General features: G+C 45.1%; 1 protein-coding gene across 3 annotated transcripts; it reads right to left on the reverse strand.

The window, feature by feature from the left end:
* Positions 1-7,683: 7,683 nt before the first annotated feature.
* Positions 7,684-19,771, reverse strand: PHF7 (PHD finger protein 7). Of its 3 annotated transcripts, none has more exons than XM_057706620.1 (11): positions 19,448-19,771; positions 18,151-18,263; positions 17,361-17,413; positions 16,873-16,964; positions 12,095-12,196; positions 11,593-11,717; positions 10,967-11,126; positions 10,291-10,397; positions 9,645-9,761; positions 8,482-8,606; positions 7,684-8,262 (listed from the first exon to the last, which is right to left on the reverse strand). In XM_057706620.1, exons 2-11 carry the CDS (start codon positions 18,192-18,194, stop codon positions 8,024-8,026), a joined length of 1,164 nt encoding a protein of 387 aa, XP_057562603.1. In that variant the 5' UTR covers positions 18,195-18,263; positions 19,448-19,771; the 3' UTR covers positions 7,684-8,023. The 3 variants fall into 3 exon arrangements, with proteins under 3 accessions (XP_057562603.1, XP_057562604.1, XP_057562605.1); XM_057706621.1 differs by having other exon boundaries at positions 19,317-19,448; XM_057706622.1 differs by lacking the exon at positions 9,645-9,761.
* Positions 19,772-20,196: the final 425 nt, after the last annotated feature.

Below are 20,196 nucleotides of genomic sequence, written 5' to 3' on the forward strand. Positions count from 1 at the left end.
TCCCTTTACCTGTAAGATTACTTTATTCATATCTGCCTTCTGAGCCTGTAAACTCTGGAGGCCCTGACTTCCCAGATGGAATAGCCACACCTTGGTTTCCCATGGCTGGCACCAGAGCAGGACCTGCCACCCCAGGGCCAGGGCTGCCAAGCCGCCAGTCTGCTGTCCCTTGGGCCTGGACTCTGCCCTGCCCCTGGCTCCTGTCCTCCCACACCTAGCCTGCCTCCCCAGCCTACTTCCTGCTCCCCCTGTGTCTGGCATGGTCCTCTGTGGAGGGCTAGGATTCACCCCAAGCTTGTGGCTGTCCTCCAGTCCAAAATACAGTTTCTAAGGAAGGGTGAAGGGCAGGGTAGGGGCAGAATAAGGAAGGAAAGCAGCACTTTTCACTTTCTCAAATGGCTTCTGTGCTTCCCTTTCATTCAGCTAAGCCTGGGTCAGGTCCCAGACACACCTAGAATCCCTCAGCTGCAAGAGTGGGCAGGCAGCAGCCATCAAGAGGCAGGTCTGCCTTGTGCCAGGTTATCCTCTCTGTAGGCTGGCAAGGGTCCTGCATGTAGCTAGAGCCAGGTGGGTCCAAGAGAACTCTCTCATGTGCCTCTGCAGTCCAGCAAACCGAGGCATCTCTAGCTAGCCACATCTCTATCAGACAGTTGCTCAGAAACAGGCCAATTTCCACCCAAGTTAAGGATCCATCCCAGCCTCACCCAAGTCCTAGTCTGCAGGGGCTCTGGCAAGGAGAAAGTTCAACACACCCCAGATCAAATCCCCAAGGATTTCTGAGATTACAAACTTGGCCCTGGTGTGCAGAGAGAATGAATGGGTGGGGCCAGGGTTGGATATAATACCTGATAAGGAGCTCCAGGATTGTTGGGCCCCCACCCTGGCTCCTCTTCCGGACTCACCCACCCTGCTGGTGCACAGGAGATGAAGTAACGGCAGCTGTGACCCCGTGCCCACTTCCCACTGCCAAGACCCAGCCTGCCTTTGTGTGGGTACCACCGCTGGCCCCCCTCTTCCTTAGAGGCTGTGTCCTAATGAAGCCTTTCACTTTCCCCACTGGATTTTCATTAAGGAAACTCCTGGTTCCTCAATGCAGCCTTAAAAAAAAAATCATCCTCCACTGACAATGGGAACTGCTGCACAGTCTCTAGGGAGTTATTGAAAGGGATGCCCGCCCTCATCCTCACACCAGGCCTCCTAGTAGTCAACTAGTAGCTTGTACTCAGGGACTCTGCTATGAGGACTCAGGTGACCAGTCTTGACCCCTTTCCCCCAGAGGGGAAGATGACTGGAGTGCACCCTAATCCACCCCAATGGGGTATGTTTCACTGCCAAGAACATCCCATTGGGCAAAGAGAGAAGACCAGGGCAAGGGGACAGTTGTGGGCTGCAGAGGGTTCCAAAGTGAATCAAGAGGCCTAGAGCAGCGTCCAAGCATCTGCCATCAAATGGAGGAGACCGTTTTAGAGACACTTAAAGCCCAGATTTGCCTGTTACGAGGACAAGGGGGGCTCTGCTCTCACAGATAAAGGTATAGAAGAATGATGTGGCAGCCCAGCCAACAGCTTGCTTTATGGGCATGACCTCATCTGTTCCCTCTGCCCCCACACCCCTCACCTCCCCCACCCCCCCACTGGCTGATAAGAATCTGGTGCTGCTTCCTGCAGTGCAAGGGTCTCAGACAATGGTGTGAACAGCCGGCCCTACAGAAAAGGACATTGTTCAGGGAAGAAAAAACAACATGCTAGCACAAAGCCAGGGCAGGACCTGCCTAAATGTAAGGACCTGTTTACAAATCTATGATTCCCAAGTAGGGGACACAATGGGGAATTGTCTCTGGTGAGGCAAGAGTCCCCTCCAGAATGCTCCTGGGGGCTGGGGATGGCTTTGATGGCCCAGACAGGGCTCAGATGCTCTGTGAGGGACAGACACTGATGGCGCAGATGCCTTCCTGTTTATCAGAGGTGCACTTCAGGGCAGGCCCAAGGAACAAGTTTATACCAAAGATGGGGGTGGCGGTGGGGGCGGGGAGCTCCTAGGCTTCACTCCCTCTACTGAGGCCTCAAGCTGTCACACTGCTCAGGGACACCAGGGCTAGAGATGGTTTGCTAGGGAAAAGTGAGATTAGTTCCTGAAAAACATCATCTCTTTGGTTTATGGCTTGCAACTGCAAAGCTGCTTTTTAGAAAAAATGTACAAGGCATGAGACCCTTGCAAATAGCCAACCCCTCTGGAATGGGGCTCCCTGGTTTAGTCTGTTAGGGAGCCTTCTCTCACCTAGGGGCCCCTGTGATGCTGCAACTCACCTCCAGCCAGGCTGGAAGCACACAGCAAGCTGACGCTATGTCCCTGGGGTTAGGGCCAGTGGAGGTGCTGTTTCTCATAGCAACCTCCTGCCCTGCCCACAGGAAGTTAGAGACTTTGAACCACCAACCAGAGGCCCTGAGGTCAGTGCGGGGGGTGGGGGGTGGGGGGGGCGGGGGGGCGTGCATCAGGGGGGTAAGGCAGAAGAGGAACAGAGCCATATTACCCATTCCCGTTGGGACTAGAAGTCCCCACTTTTAGGGGTAAGAGGAGGGCAGCTTGGGTTTGGAGGATCACTTTGGGTCTGGAGAGACCAGGAAGGCAGTCCTATCCAAGGACCTGACCTATGATACAAGTGTCATTAGCAACTTCCATAATAATCTCTAAATATAACAGGAACACAACTCATGAATAAACTTGAATGGATGTGTTTAGAACAAGTGAATAGCAGTAAGTCCTGTGCAATCCCAAAATAGAAGCAAGCATTCCTAAGCCTTTCTCAACCTTCCACCTAAGGGTTGTAACCTTCTTCCTCAACATGCTCACAGTGCCCTCTGGTGTTTGACAGTAAAACAACAGGCTTATAAATGCAGAGTTTGAGTACATCCAACAATTCAGTAGACCTCAAACTGCCTCTGCAAGTGGGCTGTCGAGCCAGACACCACGAGGGGGAGGAAGATTAATAAGACAGACAGGTCCCTTCCCATAAGGGGCTTCCAATCTAGAGGGAGAGACAATTATGGGACCAGATGGAGAATGACACAGGCTATAATAGGCATATAAGCAGAGCTCAGGGAAAGTGCCTAGGGATGAAGAAGTGGCCCTTATGCTAGATCCAACAGGCTGAGACTAGAGGTTATGGCTCTCCATGCTCAGGGCCCAGTATTCCAGGGTAGCCATGGCAGAGCGCCCAAGGAAGACCTTAGATGTCCATCTCAGCGGGGGTCACCCTAAGTAAAGAGCTAGCAGATGTTTTATGGCAATTAGCAGAAGGGAAAAGGATGGATATGCCAGCAAAACAAGTGGGTATAGGAAACCATGCAGAGAGAAGGCTTTTGTGGCAGCTCTCTGAGCTCAGCATTGGCGGTGGGATGGAGAGGAAGCACACATTTGAAAAATAGTCAAATTGACAAGAAAGAGGGTGGTTGAGCAGAAAAGGAAACAAGAGGATATTCTGAGGTTTCTGGCCCTAGTCCATAGTTCCCACAAAGGTAAGAATTAGAGGAAGTGGAGCAGGTGCTTTGGGGAATTTTTATTTGACATCTATTCCTATCCTCCCCAAGTGAACCATTTGTTCTAGGTTCTAGGTTATAAAATGGTAATTAATTCTAATAGACACATCATTTATGAAAACAGGTATTTAAAATATACAAGATGAGCCTGGGACATCTTGTAGTGCCAAAAATTAAAGTGGTCAAAACCAAACCAAAATACAATACACAACAATGACAGTATGGGGACTTCCCTGGTGGCCCAGTGGTAAAGAATCTGCCTTCCAACACAGGGAACATGGGTTCGATCCCTGGTTGGGGAACTAAGATCCCACATGCCGCAGGGCAACTAAGCCTGTGTGCCACAACTACTGAGTTTGTGTGCCTCAACTAGAGAGCCTGAGTGCCACAAACTACAGAGCCCATGTGCTCTGGAACCCACATGCCACAACTACAGAGCCCATGCACCCTGGAGCCTGAGTGCCACAACCAGAGAGAGAAAACCCACATGCCACAACTAGAGAGAAGACCGTGCACCGCAATGAAAGATCCCACATGCCTCAGCGAAGATCCTGCATGCCACAACTAAGACCCAGCGTAGACAAAAATAAATAAATAAATAAGAAATCTTAAAAAAAAAATAATGGCAGTATGTGGAAAGGACATAGGAGTCCCAATGGCCAAAGCTAGAACAACCTGAGCAACAAAATAAAGTCGTATTGGATTATAACCCAAAGTATAAAATTCATATCCATGAGTCCATACTGATAAAAATGATTGAATAAATAAGTGGGAGAGGATAGGTAAATTTCCCATGCAGAAGAATTCCAAATAATACATGCAGATACTCTGTCCTTAAAGAGGGAGAGGGCATAAATCCCCATTCAATAATTGTGAGCTGCACAGAGTCATTTCTTTCCAAAATTTACAGTATATAAAGGGGGAAAATGGAGTAACTTCTCTTTTTCTGGAAAAACTTGACAAACACTAACTTGGCCAGAAGACCAAGATCAACATCAACAGTGGTAAGTAATGTAGATCGTATGTAAATTCAATTTGATGTGATGAAAATGGCACTTTGCCTGTGTGGTCTCCCTCCCTCAAACCCATAACCCCAGTCTAATCATAACAAAAACATCAGACAAACCCCAATTGAAGAGCACTCTACAAAACCCCCGCTCGTACTCCTCAAAACTGTCAAGGTCATCAAAAACAAGGAAAATCTGACAGATTGTTATAGCCAAGAGGAGCCTAAGGACACATGATGACTCAATGAGATGTGGTGTCCTGGATGGGCTCCTAGAACAGGAAGAAGACATTAGGTAAAAACTAAGGAAATCTGAATAAAGTATGAGCTTCATTTAGTTAATAATAATATATCAGTATTGGTTCATTAATTGTGATGAATGTACCGTACTGATGCAAGACATTAATAATGGGGGAAACTGGGCTTGGGATATGTGGGCACTGTGCAGTATCTTCACAATTTTTTTTTTATAAATCTTTTAAAACCACCCTAAGTTAGAAGTTTAAGAAAAAAAGCCCAGTTATTTAGTGGAGAATGGCTGACTAGGCCCAAATGAAGAAGAGAATATTTTAAAGTTGGGCTTTCTAGCCCACAAAAATGGGGTTAGCTATTAACATCAATGGAGAGTAAGGGTATACAGATTGAGACAGTTAACAGGGGTGAGTGCACACATGTGCACTGTTCTCATAGTTACCAACTGCACACAGAGGTCGGGCAACTGAATGTCTGGATGACAAAAAGCACCCCATCTCCCCACCCCCACCACAAGCTCCACTCCCACCCACTGCAGCTGGAATCCAGGGGGTACTGTTAGAGGATCATTACTTTCAGTTAAGACAGTATTTCTTACACTTAGACTTTTTTTTTTTAATTAATTAATTAATTAATTAATTAATGTTATTGGCTGTGTTGGGTCTTTTTTTGCTGTGCGCGGGCATTCTCTTAGTTGCGGTGAGCGGGGGCCACTCTTCATTGCGGTGCACGGGCTCCTCATTGCTGTGGCTTCTCTGGTTGCGGAGCACAGGCTCCAGGGGCATGGGCTCCAGTAGTTGCAGCACATGGGCTCAACAGTTGTGGCTCACGGGCTCTAAAGCGCAGGCTCAATAGTTGTGGCACACGGGCTCAGTTGCTCCACGGCATGTGGGATCTTCCTGGAGCAGGGCCCGAACCAGTGTCCCCTGCATTGGCAGGCAGATTCTTAACCACTGCACCACCTAGGAAGCCCACTTGGACTCTTTTTAAAGGAAACGGTATTACCACCAGGTGTCTGAGAATATGCCTGGTGACCCAAGTTATAGAAACTCTATAAGAAACTAAAGTCTTAAATTTAGAAGTATCTTTCGGCTGTGAATTAGTGCTGCAAAAGCTGTCTTTAGGACAGGTAAAATACTGTTTTTGAAATGAAAATCCACAATTTTAAAACTCTCCTGTCACTTGCAGAGCTCTGACAGCACTGAGTCACCAAACCCGTGGGAGAGAAAATGAGAAAAGGCCCAGTCACGGGGAGCCCTGAGATGATAGCTGTGAGCACTCTAGGAGGCGGGCCTTCCAGAACAGAAGTGCACCTGATAGTGACCTGATGCTCAGCCTGTGAGGAAAATTATATTTTGAGGAAATTGATCACACGGAACATATGGGAAGAATTAGTCATGGGTATGTAGCAAATTGAGCAAGTAAAAAAGAGACAGGTACTTATTTAAGGAAAAATACAAGTATACAGCAGAGGAAAAATAATCACAGTGTACCACTTGACTCAGTGGTAAACAGCATTTACCTAGTCAAAATCATGTAAACACTGAAAGTTGATTTAACAAAAATTGTGACGCAATTATAAAAGACAGAGGGAATGGGACTTCCTAGGTGGCGCAGTGGTTAAGAATCTGCCTGCCAATGCAGGGGACGTGGGTTTGATCCCTGCTCCAGGAAGATCCCACATGCCGTGGAGCAACTAAGCTTGTGTACCACAACTATTGAGCCTGTGCTTTAGAGCCCGTGAGCCACAACTGTTGAGCCCATGTGCTGCAACTACTGAAGCCCACGCGCCTAGAGCCCGTGCTCAGCAACAAGAGAAGCCACAGCAATGAGGAGCCTGTGCACCACAACAAAGAGTAGCCCCCACTCACTGCAACTAAAGAAAGCCCACGCACAGCAAAAAAGACCCAACACAGCCAATTAAATAAATAAATAAATAAATAAATTTAAAAGACAGAGGGAATTAAAATGGGAAGGTTTTAAAGGTGCTAGATCTTTATATAACATAATAGGAAGTCAAAAATGTCTAAGATTAATGTATCAAGAAACGGCTAAAAAAGTGGAAAGTAGCTGCCTTTAGGGAATAGGACTGGGGGTAGGGAAGGGTGAGTCAAGAGAGTATTTTCCATTATAATCCTTTTAGTATTTCTTGATTTCTTTTTAAAGTATTACTTTGCCCTCCCTTCCTTGTGATCCCCAATGTATCTGGTCAAATCCAAATCACTAAACACATTCAGATGTAAGTCTTCAGGGGTCAGCAACATTTGAACCCGCCACAAATTCAGCATCTGGCAATGGTCCTGCGTTTCCCCCACTAATCTAAATCCCACAAAATCATTAAAAACAAACAAATGTTCTATTCAATTTCTCCCAAGACCTTTTGCCAGATTTCTATCCTAGCTGCTTTGCCTAATGTCCTGGCATGGCCCCCTCACCTGAGCTGGAAATGCCTGAGCCACCAGGCAGGAGGATTTGAGTGGAGGTGTGTCTTCACTCGTGCTGGGAGGTATGCTGAAGACCAGGCCGCCTGGAGTGAGTGGAGCCCCTTCTGCCCCATGTGAGCACAGCAGTCCCTGGCCTGTTTGAGTCCAGGGCCCCAAGCTTTGCAATAGTGGCCTATTCTCAGTACAGTGTGGACTCCTTTGCTGGCTCACCTTCCTGATGAGATCCTGTGTGTTTATTTGCACAATGATTAAATCTCTGTCCCAGTAAAGCCGATTTACCTGCAAAATACTTCCCTCCAAACAACATGTCTAAGTTGAAAGTTCTACATTTAATTCACTGAATTTTATGCAGGAGAAAGGTGCATTCTCCTATTCTCTCACTCTACCCTCCAGATTCCTTAGTATGCTAGATAAATTCCATAGTGAATGTATAAAGAGACACCAATGGAGAGAAAACCTTTATTTGCATAATAACAAACGTGGGTGAAGTAAGAAGAGGTATATGAGAACCAGATCTAGGTGGAAGAATCTTGGTGGAACAGGAAGAGTAGAAAAGGCCCTCTGGGAATCGGGCAGAAAGATCAGAGGCGCTCTCAAATCCACAAATGTGTTCCGTGGTTGGCATCAAGACTGCTCTGACTCATGTTCCCCTGGGACTTCTCTTTCCTTGGTTCAGAGTCTCACTGCTGGCCCCCTTCCCTAGTCTCACAGTCCCAAAGTGCTCCCTCCCCCAAACCTGATGGAGGAGCACAGCTTTGTACCCAAATATGCTTCGCAGCGACCACTCAGAAACTGTTACTTGGATTTTTGCAGCTCTTAGTGATTTTGACACCCTTGGATCGCCAGGAATGGCCCCTCCTCCTGCCACCAGAGGACTCTGGGTTTTCTAATAAGGAAGATCCTGGCCAATCAGTCCAAGAAGGGCCCGGATTCTGTTCGAGGCCGGTGTCTCTGCAGAAATGCCCCCTGGAGTGGAAGGTGTTACTGCAACAGGGGATCTCACCTGAGTTTTCAGGTGTGTAGTCTGTGGTGAAAGAAAGGTGGGAGAGGCAGACTGGACCCTCTGTGTCCCTCCCAGGCGCAGGTCCTTATGCCGCTCCTTAGCCACTTTCCTTCCCAAACTAAATTCCCAACTAAAAGTCCCCACCTGATAGCACACCCTCCTCCTTTCCCAGGAACCATAAGTCCCCTGACCCCCGACCCCCACCCTGGTTCTGAGACCAGACCATCCCTCCAGTCCCACCTGTGGCTTCAGCAGCAGGCGCACACTCCTCGCACTCCCATTTCTTATAGTTGGATCTGAGAGAGGAGCAGTCCCTATGGGTTCCACGGGATCCACATGTAGCACACAGAATGAGGCGCCACCTCCTATAGGAAGAGCCAAGGGAGAGTTGTGGGACAAATGTAACACTTACTACCACTCTTGGGATGTTCGCTGCAGGCCAGGCCTTTGCTGAGGGCTCCCTAGGTATCTTTCACTACGCATTTTACCCATGATGGAGGTACGGCTGGGTGCTGATCCCGGGACCTGCAGTCAGGTACAGCCACTCGCAAGGTACAAGGATGAGTCAAAAATTATCCGCACTCCAGTTATATTAAAACTTCTGTTGGCCACACTGTCTTATCAGCACTTTCCGTTCAAGGCTACTATCTCCCCAGTCACTGCTGTGCAGGTGTGAATGTGCTACATCAGTTCATTTGTAACTGAGGTGCCAGCAAAAATGGATGCCCCACTTGTAATTTGCATGAAAGAAGAGCAGCATGCAGTGATTCTTTTTTTGTGGTCTGAGGATGTGCATGTCTGCACACTTCTGCCCACACTGTCGACACTCTGCAAAAACTTCGTTTTGAGGTGTTAAAGCATCCTCCCTATAGTCCTGATCTTGCTCCATTGGACTTTCACCTGTTTGGTGAAAGCAGCCCTACGAGGATGAAGATTCACTTCTGATGAAGTGAAGACAGCGGTGCATTCCTGGCTCATGGTTCAGCCTAAAACATTTTTTAATGAGGAAATGAATGAGGAAATATGAAAGCTTGTTGACAGATGGACAAAGAGTATTGAAAAGCAAGGATATTATGTCAAAAAAATGATGTATTTGTCTTTTCTAAAAGTTAATTAAAATAAATTCTACAGCCACAGTGCAGATAATTTTTGACTCACCCTTGTATACTGGGGAAGGAACTGGCCCTGAGTGTCTCTCTATGGGGCACAAGGAGAGCAGACCCTGCAGAGAGACCTGTTTGCTTGTACGTGAGTGAGTCCCAAGCTGGTCAAGGATGAGACTCAGCAGCTGGGTTCACTCTGAGGTCTGCAGACAAAAGTAAATTTTTCTTGCGCCTGATAACTGTGCCAAGGTCTATGATGGCCCTGATGAGAGATCTTTGTAGCCAGGAGCCTTTCCCTACCCTTCGTCCTCAAAGCTGTCTCTGCCTTGTTCATACAGACAGACGGGGGCATCACAGTGCTGATAGCGCTGATACAACTCCGAGAAAGCCCCGGGCTCGAGTTCCCAGGCAGCATCTCTGCAGTGGGAGAAGAAGCAGTGAGTAAGGGACATATAATCGGTTGGTAAAACCTTTGTCCACCTGGGAGGAACTAGGAAGAACTCAAGCTAGCACAGCAAAAGAGTTCAACAGGCTGCCTAAATGCTTTCAAATGGCAGGGTGAGTGGACTGGCAGTTGGAGAGGGTTGAAGCAGATAAGTGGAACACAGGGGTTCCTTAGTTCCATACTGGAATTCAAGACCCCAAGGAATTCTGACCCCCAAAGTACCTTTTTCAGAAACATGCCCACCACCCCCACTTCTGCCTGCCTCCATTTCTTTTTTTTTTTTTAATTTTATTTATTTATTTATTATTTTTTGGGGGGTACACCAAGTTCAATTCCATTTCTTTTTATAATTTAAATCTCTCCCTCCATCCTTCCTTCTTCACTGTACATCAATGCTTCTGCTGCTTCCTCATTCTCTGAACCATCCTCACACTGACCTCCTCTCTAGAAACCTAGGCAACCCACTCCCTGTCTCAATTCCTGCTGTAGAGTTTCTACTACCTGTCTGGAATATGAATTCCCATTCTTAGCATTTCTTGAGGAAACTCTTCTCGATTGTTGCACTGTGGACATTTGAAGAAATGCTTTGCTGATGTGTGGGCATATTTCTGTAAGATAAACATGGAAGAGCTTTGTGTTTGTAAAAACACTATCTTTGATCACATTCTTTCCATCCCCACCCTCATCTCACAAAGAGGATGTTGCTAAGAGAGCTTGACTGAGGGTGACAGGACAAGGAATTTGGATGGACTAAGGAGAGGGCTTCAAATTCAGGCATCAGACCAGGGACCAAAAGCTCAAGAGAGCGCCTAGGAGTGCCTCAGCTGTCATCTCCAGTCATGGGACCTGGCAGTGCTCGACCCTGTAGGGGTCAGGTAACTGGATACACATTTCGCTTTCCTTCAATCCTAGAAAGCATGGCTGATTTTGAGGCTACTTGACTCATTCTAGGATGAACTCATTTGCTCCAGCCAACTTGAGGATTTTGTTCAGTCTAAATCTTATGAATAAAGTCCTACAGGTCAAGGATATCCAGAGACCAGGCTAACTTTCCTCCAGAACCCGTCCTGCATACAGTATTCCAGCATAGAGCACAGAAGCGGAGATTGCCTGAGCACTCCCAGGGTGCTCAGAACTGGGCTATTACGGAAGGTCCCCAGCGCAGAGAAAGCCCCACCTGTATGCACTTGCGGTGGTAGATAGTTTGGCTACAGCATGGACTCTGGATGTTTTCAACACTTGCTTGGGATAAGTCTTCACAACACAAGACACAGCTTTCCTCCCCCACATTCCCCCGTTGGATGTCCTGTGTTGGGCGGTGTTTCCCACAAAATGATCTGTGACAGAGTAAATAGGCTTGGTTTCTGGTTTGTCATTGATGCAGTCTTCCAGCTGCCTGGCCTAGGAAGGGCAATCAACCATCCAGGCCAGTGTCCCGTGAACCTCCACACTCACAGGAAGGAGGAGGAGCAGGGCGAAGAATAGCCACATGCCTTCTCACAGCTGCTTTCCCACTGAGCAAAGCTCCTGGGGCTATTTCCACAACCTCCTGTTCCTGAAAGCCCCACTTAGCTCTGAGCAGCTGTCTAAGAAACCCAGCTGTTTGTAATTTAAGGAGGGGATGGGAAGCAAGAAGTAACCCCTGTGAAATCGCCAAGTCAAGATACTGTTTCTCATTATTGAATGGAGGGACAGATTCTCTGGCGAATCAAAACAGGCCCGTGAGAACCGGACTGTGATTTCATTAGATGCTAAATAACAAATTGCAAAAGGGCAGCCCAACTTTGCCCTTTCATCACTCACTTGTACTCTCCAAAAAATTGTGAAAGGCAACCCCTTTCTTGGCCACAAGGAAGATGGAAGTTTCTGATGCATTGATCCTTCTGGCAGTTGATGGCAGCTCCCTTTTTCTTGCACACAAAGCAGATCTGCAAATGAAATCTAGGCACTGCTCAGGGCCCCAAGACAGACAAACAGACATTCTGTGGCATATCATTCTATGGAGTGGAAATTCTTTGAAGCAACAGCCATTCCTCTTCCTCAGTGGACCTAGAAACTCTAGGGCATGTTGAAGCTGAGCTTCAAGCAGCACTTAATTCTTTTTGGCTTTCTCAGGATGTTGCTCCCTCTTCTCACTTAGGATACTATACCCTAGAGAAGCATGGAACTTAAGAGAAGAACCAGTGGGAAATTCAAGAGTCTTTTGACTGTTAAACTAGCAATGAGGAGAAAGAACAGAAACAGGAATGATGAGAGGAGGATGACAAGAGGCTACCCCAAGGCCCCCATTTCAGGGGATTCTAACCTTCTTAGAGGCCCGGGCTGCCTCCTTTTTGATGTCTTCAGGCAGGAATCCATGGAAACCTCTGTTGGACTCGCCCCTCTGAGGCAGCTTGCTAGATAGAATCTAGAAGGGCAGCAGAACCAGGCTGTCAACACTGATGATCAGTGAAACAGTGCAGAGGGGTATGACAGGGTAAGAGAGCTTGGTGGAATATACATGCATTTACAGGGTAATTTATTTAGTTAACAAAGGTTTACATAGCATAGGTTTTGGGTGCTATAAGTGCTTTTCAAATGTTAACTCATTAATCCTTGCAACAACCTTAAGAGGTAGGTACTATCATTATTCCCACTTTATAGGAAAGATAATGTGACTGGATCAAGACAACAGAACTCCATGGACTTCCTAGGTGGCGCAGTGGTAAAGAATCCGCCTGCCAATGCAGGGGACGTGGGTTCGAGCCCTGCCCTGGGAAGATTCCACATGCCGTGGAGCAACTAAGCCCATGTGCCACAGCTATTGAGCCTGTGCTCTAGAGCCCGTGAGCCACAACTACTGAACCCATGTGCTGCAACTATTGAAGCCCACGTGCCTGGGACCTGTGCTCCACAAGAGAGGCCACTACAATGAGGAGCCTGCGCACCACAGTGAAGAGTAGCCCCCGCACTCAGCAACTAGAGAAAGCCTGTGTGCAGCAATGAAGACCCAACACTGCCAATAAATAAATTAAATAAATATATTAAAAAAAAAAAAAAAAAAAAGACAACAGAGCTCCAGAACCTGGGCTCTTACCCACCTTTGTGCTACAGGGCCTTGAATTCACTGAGGAATGTGTGCTGAGCACTTTGGAGTAACATTCCCTGTGCAGTGACTCACTTTCTGCTCACCACAGCCCTGTGATACAGATGCCATTGTGGTCCTCATCTTAGAGGCCACTGAGGTACAGCGCAGTAAGTGACCTGGCTGGGGTCCCACAGTGAGGAGGCAGCAGAGCCGCGTTCAGAGACGGGCCCACAGAACCCACGCTCTCACCCTCCCGCTGTACTGCCCCTCAGCACAGAATAAATACTCTTCTCAGAGTGCATTCTCTACAGAAAGGGAAACAGGGCTTTAAAGTCTCCTGACTGTAGTAATTCTGCCTTATAGGGGAAGGGGAGGGATTGAACTTTTCTTTAAAAACATACTTTAAAGGACTTTTTGTTTCTGAAAAGCCGCAAGCAGAGTCTAGAATGGGAACTCAAGGAAAAAGAAGCTAAACTGTTATGTACCCATGAACAATGAACGTGTACATACTTTGGAAGAATGTCACACCTGAGCCCCACCCCAAGAAACTTCCAAAAATATTAAGGAGGGTGCTGGACTTCCTGCAGTAATTACATATAATGTGTAATGGGGGCTGAGGTTATTTTATTTTAACATTATAGAAAAAGTGAGCCTACAGGGTTGGATGACTTGAGGACACTTGAATTATATCCCAATTAGGCTTAAAACGTATCTCTGTTAACAGTCTCTCAAGGCTTTAGGACTATATGAGTGATTTCTATTTATACTTTTAAGTGTTATTAATATTTTCTACAATGAACATGTATAATTTCTATAAACATAAAAATCAGTAGTGAAAGATTAAAAGTAATCTAAATGTCCTTTTAATAGGAGTTTAATACTTTTGGGCACAACTGTACCATGGAATACCAATTAGCTATTAAAAAAAACTAGAGTAATATGTTCTATATGGAAAGATCTCCATAAATATGAGGTAAAAAAAATAAAATACAAAACACCATGTACAGTATGTTTATTTTATGTTGAAAATGCATATGCTTATAATGCACTGAAATTAAACAAGACCTGACACCAAAACAAGATTTACAAGAGTGAAAAATCACAGACCAATTTTCTCATGAGCATAGATACAAAAATGAAACAAAATATTGAATCCAGCACCATATAAAAAGGATTATACATCATGACCAAGCAGAGTTTGTACCAGAAATGCAAGATTAATTTAACATTAAAGTATTCATACAGTGGCTCATCTTATCTTTAGTTCTTCTCAGCCATATATTCAGCTTGTCAATTTTTCTTTAAAAAGAAAAAGCCTAGTGGGATAAAGGATTGCATCAAATTTATAGATCCATTTGGGAAGAATTGACAAACAATATTGACTCCTCCAGTCCATGGACATGATATATTTCCCCATTAATTTGGGTCTTTTAAAATTTATCTCAGCAATTTTTTTTTTTTTAGTGAGGAAGACTTGCATATATTTTGTTAAATGTATTCCTAAATAGTTTGTGGTTTTTATGTTGTTATAAATGATATTTTAAAATTTCATTTTCAAGTTTGTTGCTGGTGTATAGAAATGCAGTTTATTTTTGTACATTGATTTTGTATCTGCAATTTTGTTAAATTCACTTAGTTCAGTAGTTTTCATTTTAAAATTTTTTTGCAAATGCCTTAGGATTTCCTGTGTACGCAGTCACATGTGAATAAAGGCAACTAGTTCTTTCCAATCTTTATGTCTTTTAATTCTTCTTCTTGCTTTATTGTATAATAGCTAGGACCTTCAATCTAGTGTTGAACAGAAGTTACATGAGTGAATATCCTATCTTGTTCCTAACATTAGAGAACAGCATCCAATTTTACACTATTAAAATATGTTAGCTTTCGTTTCTTCTTAGATGCTTTTCATCAGATTGGAGAAGTTCCTTTTTATTTCTGGTCTGCTGAGGGTATTATGAGATCTGCATAAGCCCAGTCCAGAATCCTGCCAAAGTGTGTTCTTAAGTCTTTGTTCTATCCTGAATTCTGTACCACCTGAAATTAAACCAACTTATTTAAAGAAAAATAAAGAAAGAAAAAAGAAAATGAAAAGGCAAATCACAGACTAGGAGAAAATAGTCACAATACACATATTTGAAAAAGGATTTGTAGCCAAAATATACAAAGAGCTCTTATAACTCAAGAAGACAAAACAACTCAATTTTTTTGTGTTTTGGCCTCACTGTGTGGCATGTGGGATCTTAGTTCCCCAACCAGAGAACAAACTTGTGCCCCGCCCCGCCCTGCAATGGAAGCGCAGAGTCTTGACCACTGGACTGCCAGGGAAGTCCCAAAACAACTCAACTTTTAAACTGGACAAAATATCTGTACAGACACTTCACAAAAGAAAATATGTAAATGGCCAATAAGCACACAAAAACAAGCTCAATATTTCAGGTCACAGAAAAATGCAAATTAAAACCACAATGAAGGGAAGGCTTGCTGGAAGAGCTGAGGCTTGAACAAGGCCCGGAAGGAATAGAAAGTAATTATCGCCTAAAGATGAATGTTCCCCCTGCTTCTCCATGAAAAACTGCACTTTCAAGAACAAAAAACACAATTCTACCATATATCATGGCAAAGGATGAACAAAGACAATTGCAACTTTGAAACTCATCTGGTGTGCATTTAAAAATTCGCTCAGTTTTCAAAACATAAACCCATGTTTGTTCAAAAGATGACTTGAATGGAATTTTCAGGAACCTAGAAATCGGAAAATCTGGATGTGTCAAAGATTCACCCATTAACTAGCTGGTACCCCTAAGAATTCATTCTTTCTTTCAGGGCTTCCATTTTTCTTTTGTAAAATGGAGCTGTTGAATTAGTTGACCCCTTAAGTTTCTATCCAATAATAAAATTTTTTTTTTTTTTGCTAAGAGTAATCAGATTCTTCACATAAAGTTTAAGGCTTATGAAACTATTGACATACTGCATTTTGTGTTTTCACTTGGTTGTTGATTAAAGAAGCATATTTTCAAAATCAAAAAAAAAAAAACAAACCCACGAGATACCAAAACACACCTAGTAGAATGGCTAAAATGAAAAAGACTAACAATATCAAGTTTGGACAAGAATACTATGCAAATAGAAATCTCATAAATTGCTAGTGGGAATGTAAACTGGTACAACCACTTTGGAAAGTGATTTGGCAACTTATACACAAAGTTAAACGTATAGTTAGTCATTCCACTCCTAGACATTTGCCCACGAGAAGTGAAAACATGTTTTCACACAAAAAATAAAAATTGTATGTGAATGTTCATAGAAGCTTTATTCAGAATAGCCCTCAAATGGAAACAATTCAAATGTCCATCAGCAGGTGGATAAATAAGCAAATTATAATATATTCATGTAGCAGACCACTACCACTCAACAGAGAGGCGCGAGCTCCTGACACACGCAGCGCGGATCCGTCTTCCAAACACTGTGTTGAGTGAAAGAAGCCAGACACAAAAGAGTACAAATTGTATGGTTTCATTTATATGAAGTATAAGAATAGGCAAAAGTAACCTATCAATCAGAACAGTGATTATCTCTGAGGGAACTGACTGGAAAAGGGTAGGAGGGAACCTTCTGGCATGATGAAAAGAATTATTTTGATTGGGGTAGTGTTTACATGGGGATATATCCCCATGACACATGAATTTATCAAAACTCATCAAACTGTATTTTTAAAATAGGTGCATTCTATAGCATACAAACTATACCTAATTAAAAGAGACTATCAGGAAAACATAACTGGAAGAACTCTTGGTAGCATTTGCTACCAAGGCAGAGGGAGAAGGATTGGGAATACTGTCATGGGAAGAAACTTTTTATCATACTTACTTTATACTGTTAGGATTTTATATCATTACTTTTTAAAAATTAGATTTTAAGCAAACAGGGCAATGGATCTGAGGCTGGATGCAAAAACAGAGCATAGACTTTTCAGCAAAGCCATAGGACATTCAAAGCAAAGGGGGCCTTATACTCACAAGACAGAAATAATGCACACTGAGATTGTCTTTCTGAAGAAATTCCCCTAATTTTTCAGGATCCCCAGGTTCTCGAAGACATAGCCGGCAAACTGGAAGAAAGGATGTTAGGAATTCATTTTGGGAGTGTAACCATCTCTCTAAATACAAGGAGGAGTAGAGTACTGGGAAGAGGGTCATTTTGATAAGGAGACGGTTGGGATGAAGTATTATTTGATATCAGTTAGGCTTTTATATAAGTTTAGCCACATCTGAAGGAGTTGGCTGACAACTGCTCACTTTACATACTTTTGTCTCAAGTGGCTTTAATTAACTTCTTCCTTGAACCTTGGACGTGACATTTAAATATTACAGACCCTAAGTTCTTCAGGATCTTAGAGATTCTGGGAAGGAACTGACAGTGAGAAGAACAAGTTTGCTGCCCTACACAGGTGGTCTTTGCTGAGGTTGGGAGGCAGCGGCCGAACAGAACCTCTGATCTTTCTTACCAGGCCCTGAAGAAGGCTTCCTCTGGGTTACCCTCCTTGTCTTGGCAGATTTTCTACACAAGAGATGGAAAAAGTACAAAGGTAGTCTTTGAGGATCCTGTTGACACCTCTTGTAACATTTCCCTCAAAATGCTATCCATGGGTCTGATGAAGGACCAAAATAGCTAAAGGCTAAGACATCAGTTTTCTTCTACCCTGTCATATTTTTTGAAAGCACAAAACATACCCACTGAATTACCTGAATTATGTGAGATCATAGCCATCACTGTGTTCGAGTGCCTCTATTGCCTGTGTTGACTGAATGAATGCAAGAACAAACCCCCTTTTATTCTTTCACTGTTTTTGCTGTCACCTACCCTGAATCTCAGGTGGTACCATGTTCACAAGGCATAGTAAAATGATACTAAAATTGATTAAGAATTTCCTATTGCTAGGCAACAGTGTTGGCTTTTCATGTGTATTAGCTCAATGAATCCACACAATGCTCTAAAAAGTGGGTGCTAGCATTGTGTATTTTCCAGATGAGGAAACTGAGGCCTAAAGAAATGAAATAACCTGTCCCAGGTCACCTAGTTAGCAGTGTTAGAGCCAGGATATGAATCTAGGACTTTGCCAGTAGGGACATCCCTGGGAAGGTAGGTTACTGGGCAGCTTCCCGGGAACCACTGGTGTGTGCTTCCACACTAACCAACCCTAGCCTCCAAGACCACGCAAAGAGGACAGAAAGTGAAGCATATACTACAGGCCATTGGACAATTTCTCCCAAACTCTCTTAAGTCGCCTACTCTACCTCAATATTTGACGTTCCTTCTTCTTTTCTTTTACAGTCTTCATTCGCTGCTGCCTCTCTCTCCTATCTTGAATTCTTCTATACTGTAATGAGGACAATACAGTCTCTTCCAGCTATAAATATAAACAAGTCAGCAATTAATTCTATATTTGGCTATCAGGTTCCACAGGGTCAAAGCAACAGTGCACTTCACCTTCCCATCCATGTGACAGAATAAAAGGGACCCACCTGGTATCAATGCCAGTAATAGCCAATAATTATTAAATTGCATCCAGAACTGTTTTGGGCATTTTACATTTAACTCGCAAAAACCCTTGGCAATAGGTGCCATTTTATCCCCATTTTCAAGATGAGGAGACTGAGGCACAGAGAGGTCACAGAGAAGCACCTGCTCAAGATCAGAGTTACTGATATACTACAGCAGGATGAGAACTTGGAACTACTGCTTGAACTGGCTAACTGGTTCTTTGTTTTCTTTGTGCCTACTAAATGTATGAGGTATGACCCAGGAAAAAACACCTCCTTTTGCCCCCAAGTATAAGTCCCTTAATTCTACCCAGGAAAAGCTAGATTAGGTAGCTCCTTCCTGGGAAAAGGAGCCTGTGGGATTCTGGCTGCCTAAAGCGAGAACTCCCTCTACTGAGAGACAGGATATAACCCTGACAAATCACCCCTTGGCTCCTATCACTTCTTTCACCAGGCTCAGATGGTCATTGAGGTCTGGCCTGTTCTCAACCTTCTTCTAGATCTGACCCGAGGTTAAAAGGCCCAAAAGTGGAGAAGGCACCCTGCCCCTCCTCCCCCAACCAAAGTCTACTGACTACAAATTCACAGTTTTCATTGGTTAAGGGGGAAATCCCTGAGTGGGAAGGACAAAAGAAATAAAATCCACTCCTATGAAGGAAGGACTGTGTCAAGTCAGGGGAGAGGAGAAGGATAGCATTTCTTAGGAGAGTTGAGTGAATTAGATCAGTCCAGGGACACACACTCCAGCACCCATGTCCTCAGAGCACAGCTGGAGAGCACAAACATCTTTAGGGACTGTCAACTATTCTGCATGAACATAACTACTCAGGCAATTAGCTGTTCAGAAAACTAAGGCTCCATCTCCTCTTTTAACCCATGAGCTGCACCTGCATTGGTAACGACATTTGATGGCCTCTTACTCAACAAAAGCACTTGCACAGGCTGGAAGAGGAGAGAGAAGGGCGTGCACTAGGGGATCCACTTTAGCTGGCTACTGAACAGTTAACGAGTCGTTGGGGAAATCCAGATCATCTAGCAAGAGAAATATAACCTTGAAACTTCAGTTCTTTGCATCGCTGGACCAAGACGTTCCTTGAGTGGGATTCCGCGCACACTGGTAGTTACAGGAAGACGCAACGATCTTCAAAGCATGTAAGGAGGCCGTGGCAAATACTGGCTTCCACAAGCTGCTCAGTCCGAGATTTCCTAACCGAGCGGATGCTCCCTTGAAACGGTTACCTAGTTGTTTCACTGGATAAGTGCTGGGTAAAACTTGTTGAGGAAATTAAAAATAAATAAGCGTGTTCGGCCCCGCCGCCGCAAGAACAGACAAATGATTTATTCGGAAAATGTGCGTCGGTGTGGCCACAACCGTCCCCCGGAGGTAACAGCCGAAGAAAGCGTTCAAGGAGCATCCCGCGGATGCCAGACCAGGCTCATGTCGCGCCAGCCGGGCGGCTGGTGCGTGGCCGGGCCGGACGTAGCCTCCGCCGTTCGCTCCTCACGGTAGCTCACGGGCCACCGCTCCCGGCCGGGGCCGCCCGCCCAGCTGTCTCCGAGGGCGCCGCTGTCCCGGAGCTTTACTCGTTGTCACAAGCCGTGGTAGCTACCTCACGGGTCGCCGCCCAGCGCGGTGACTGCGCCGGAGAAGGGGGCGAGCGCACAAACCCGGGCCGGGTCACGCGAACTGCGACCCAGGGAGGCTGCGGCCGTGGGGACCCCCGCGACGCCGACGGTTGGGCAGAGCGGCCCCGCTAACGGCCGCGCGCTCGCCCCGCCCCTCCCCCTCGCCCGGCCCCC

Source organism: Hippopotamus amphibius, chromosome 13 (assembly GCF_030028045.1).
Source record: "Hippopotamus amphibius kiboko isolate mHipAmp2 chromosome 13, mHipAmp2.hap2, whole genome shotgun sequence".
NCBI lineage: Eukaryota > Metazoa > Chordata > Mammalia > Artiodactyla > Hippopotamidae > Hippopotamus > Hippopotamus amphibius.

Bases quoted from the DNA above. Each gene is read 5' to 3' on its own strand.
- PHF7 (XM_057706620.1), bottom strand. From the start codon at position 18,194: ATGAAGACTGTAAAAGAAAAGAAGAAGGAACGTCAAATATTGAG. The intron at 12,197-16,872 runs GTGAGTATAAGG...CTGCCCTTCTAG, and splicing joins GTGTGCATTATTTCTGTCTT to ATTCTATCTAGCAAGCTGCC. The intron at 9,762-10,290 runs GTAGTAGAAACT...CTCCCACTGCAG, and splicing joins GGAATTCATATTCCAGACAG to AGATGCTGCCTGGGAACTCG.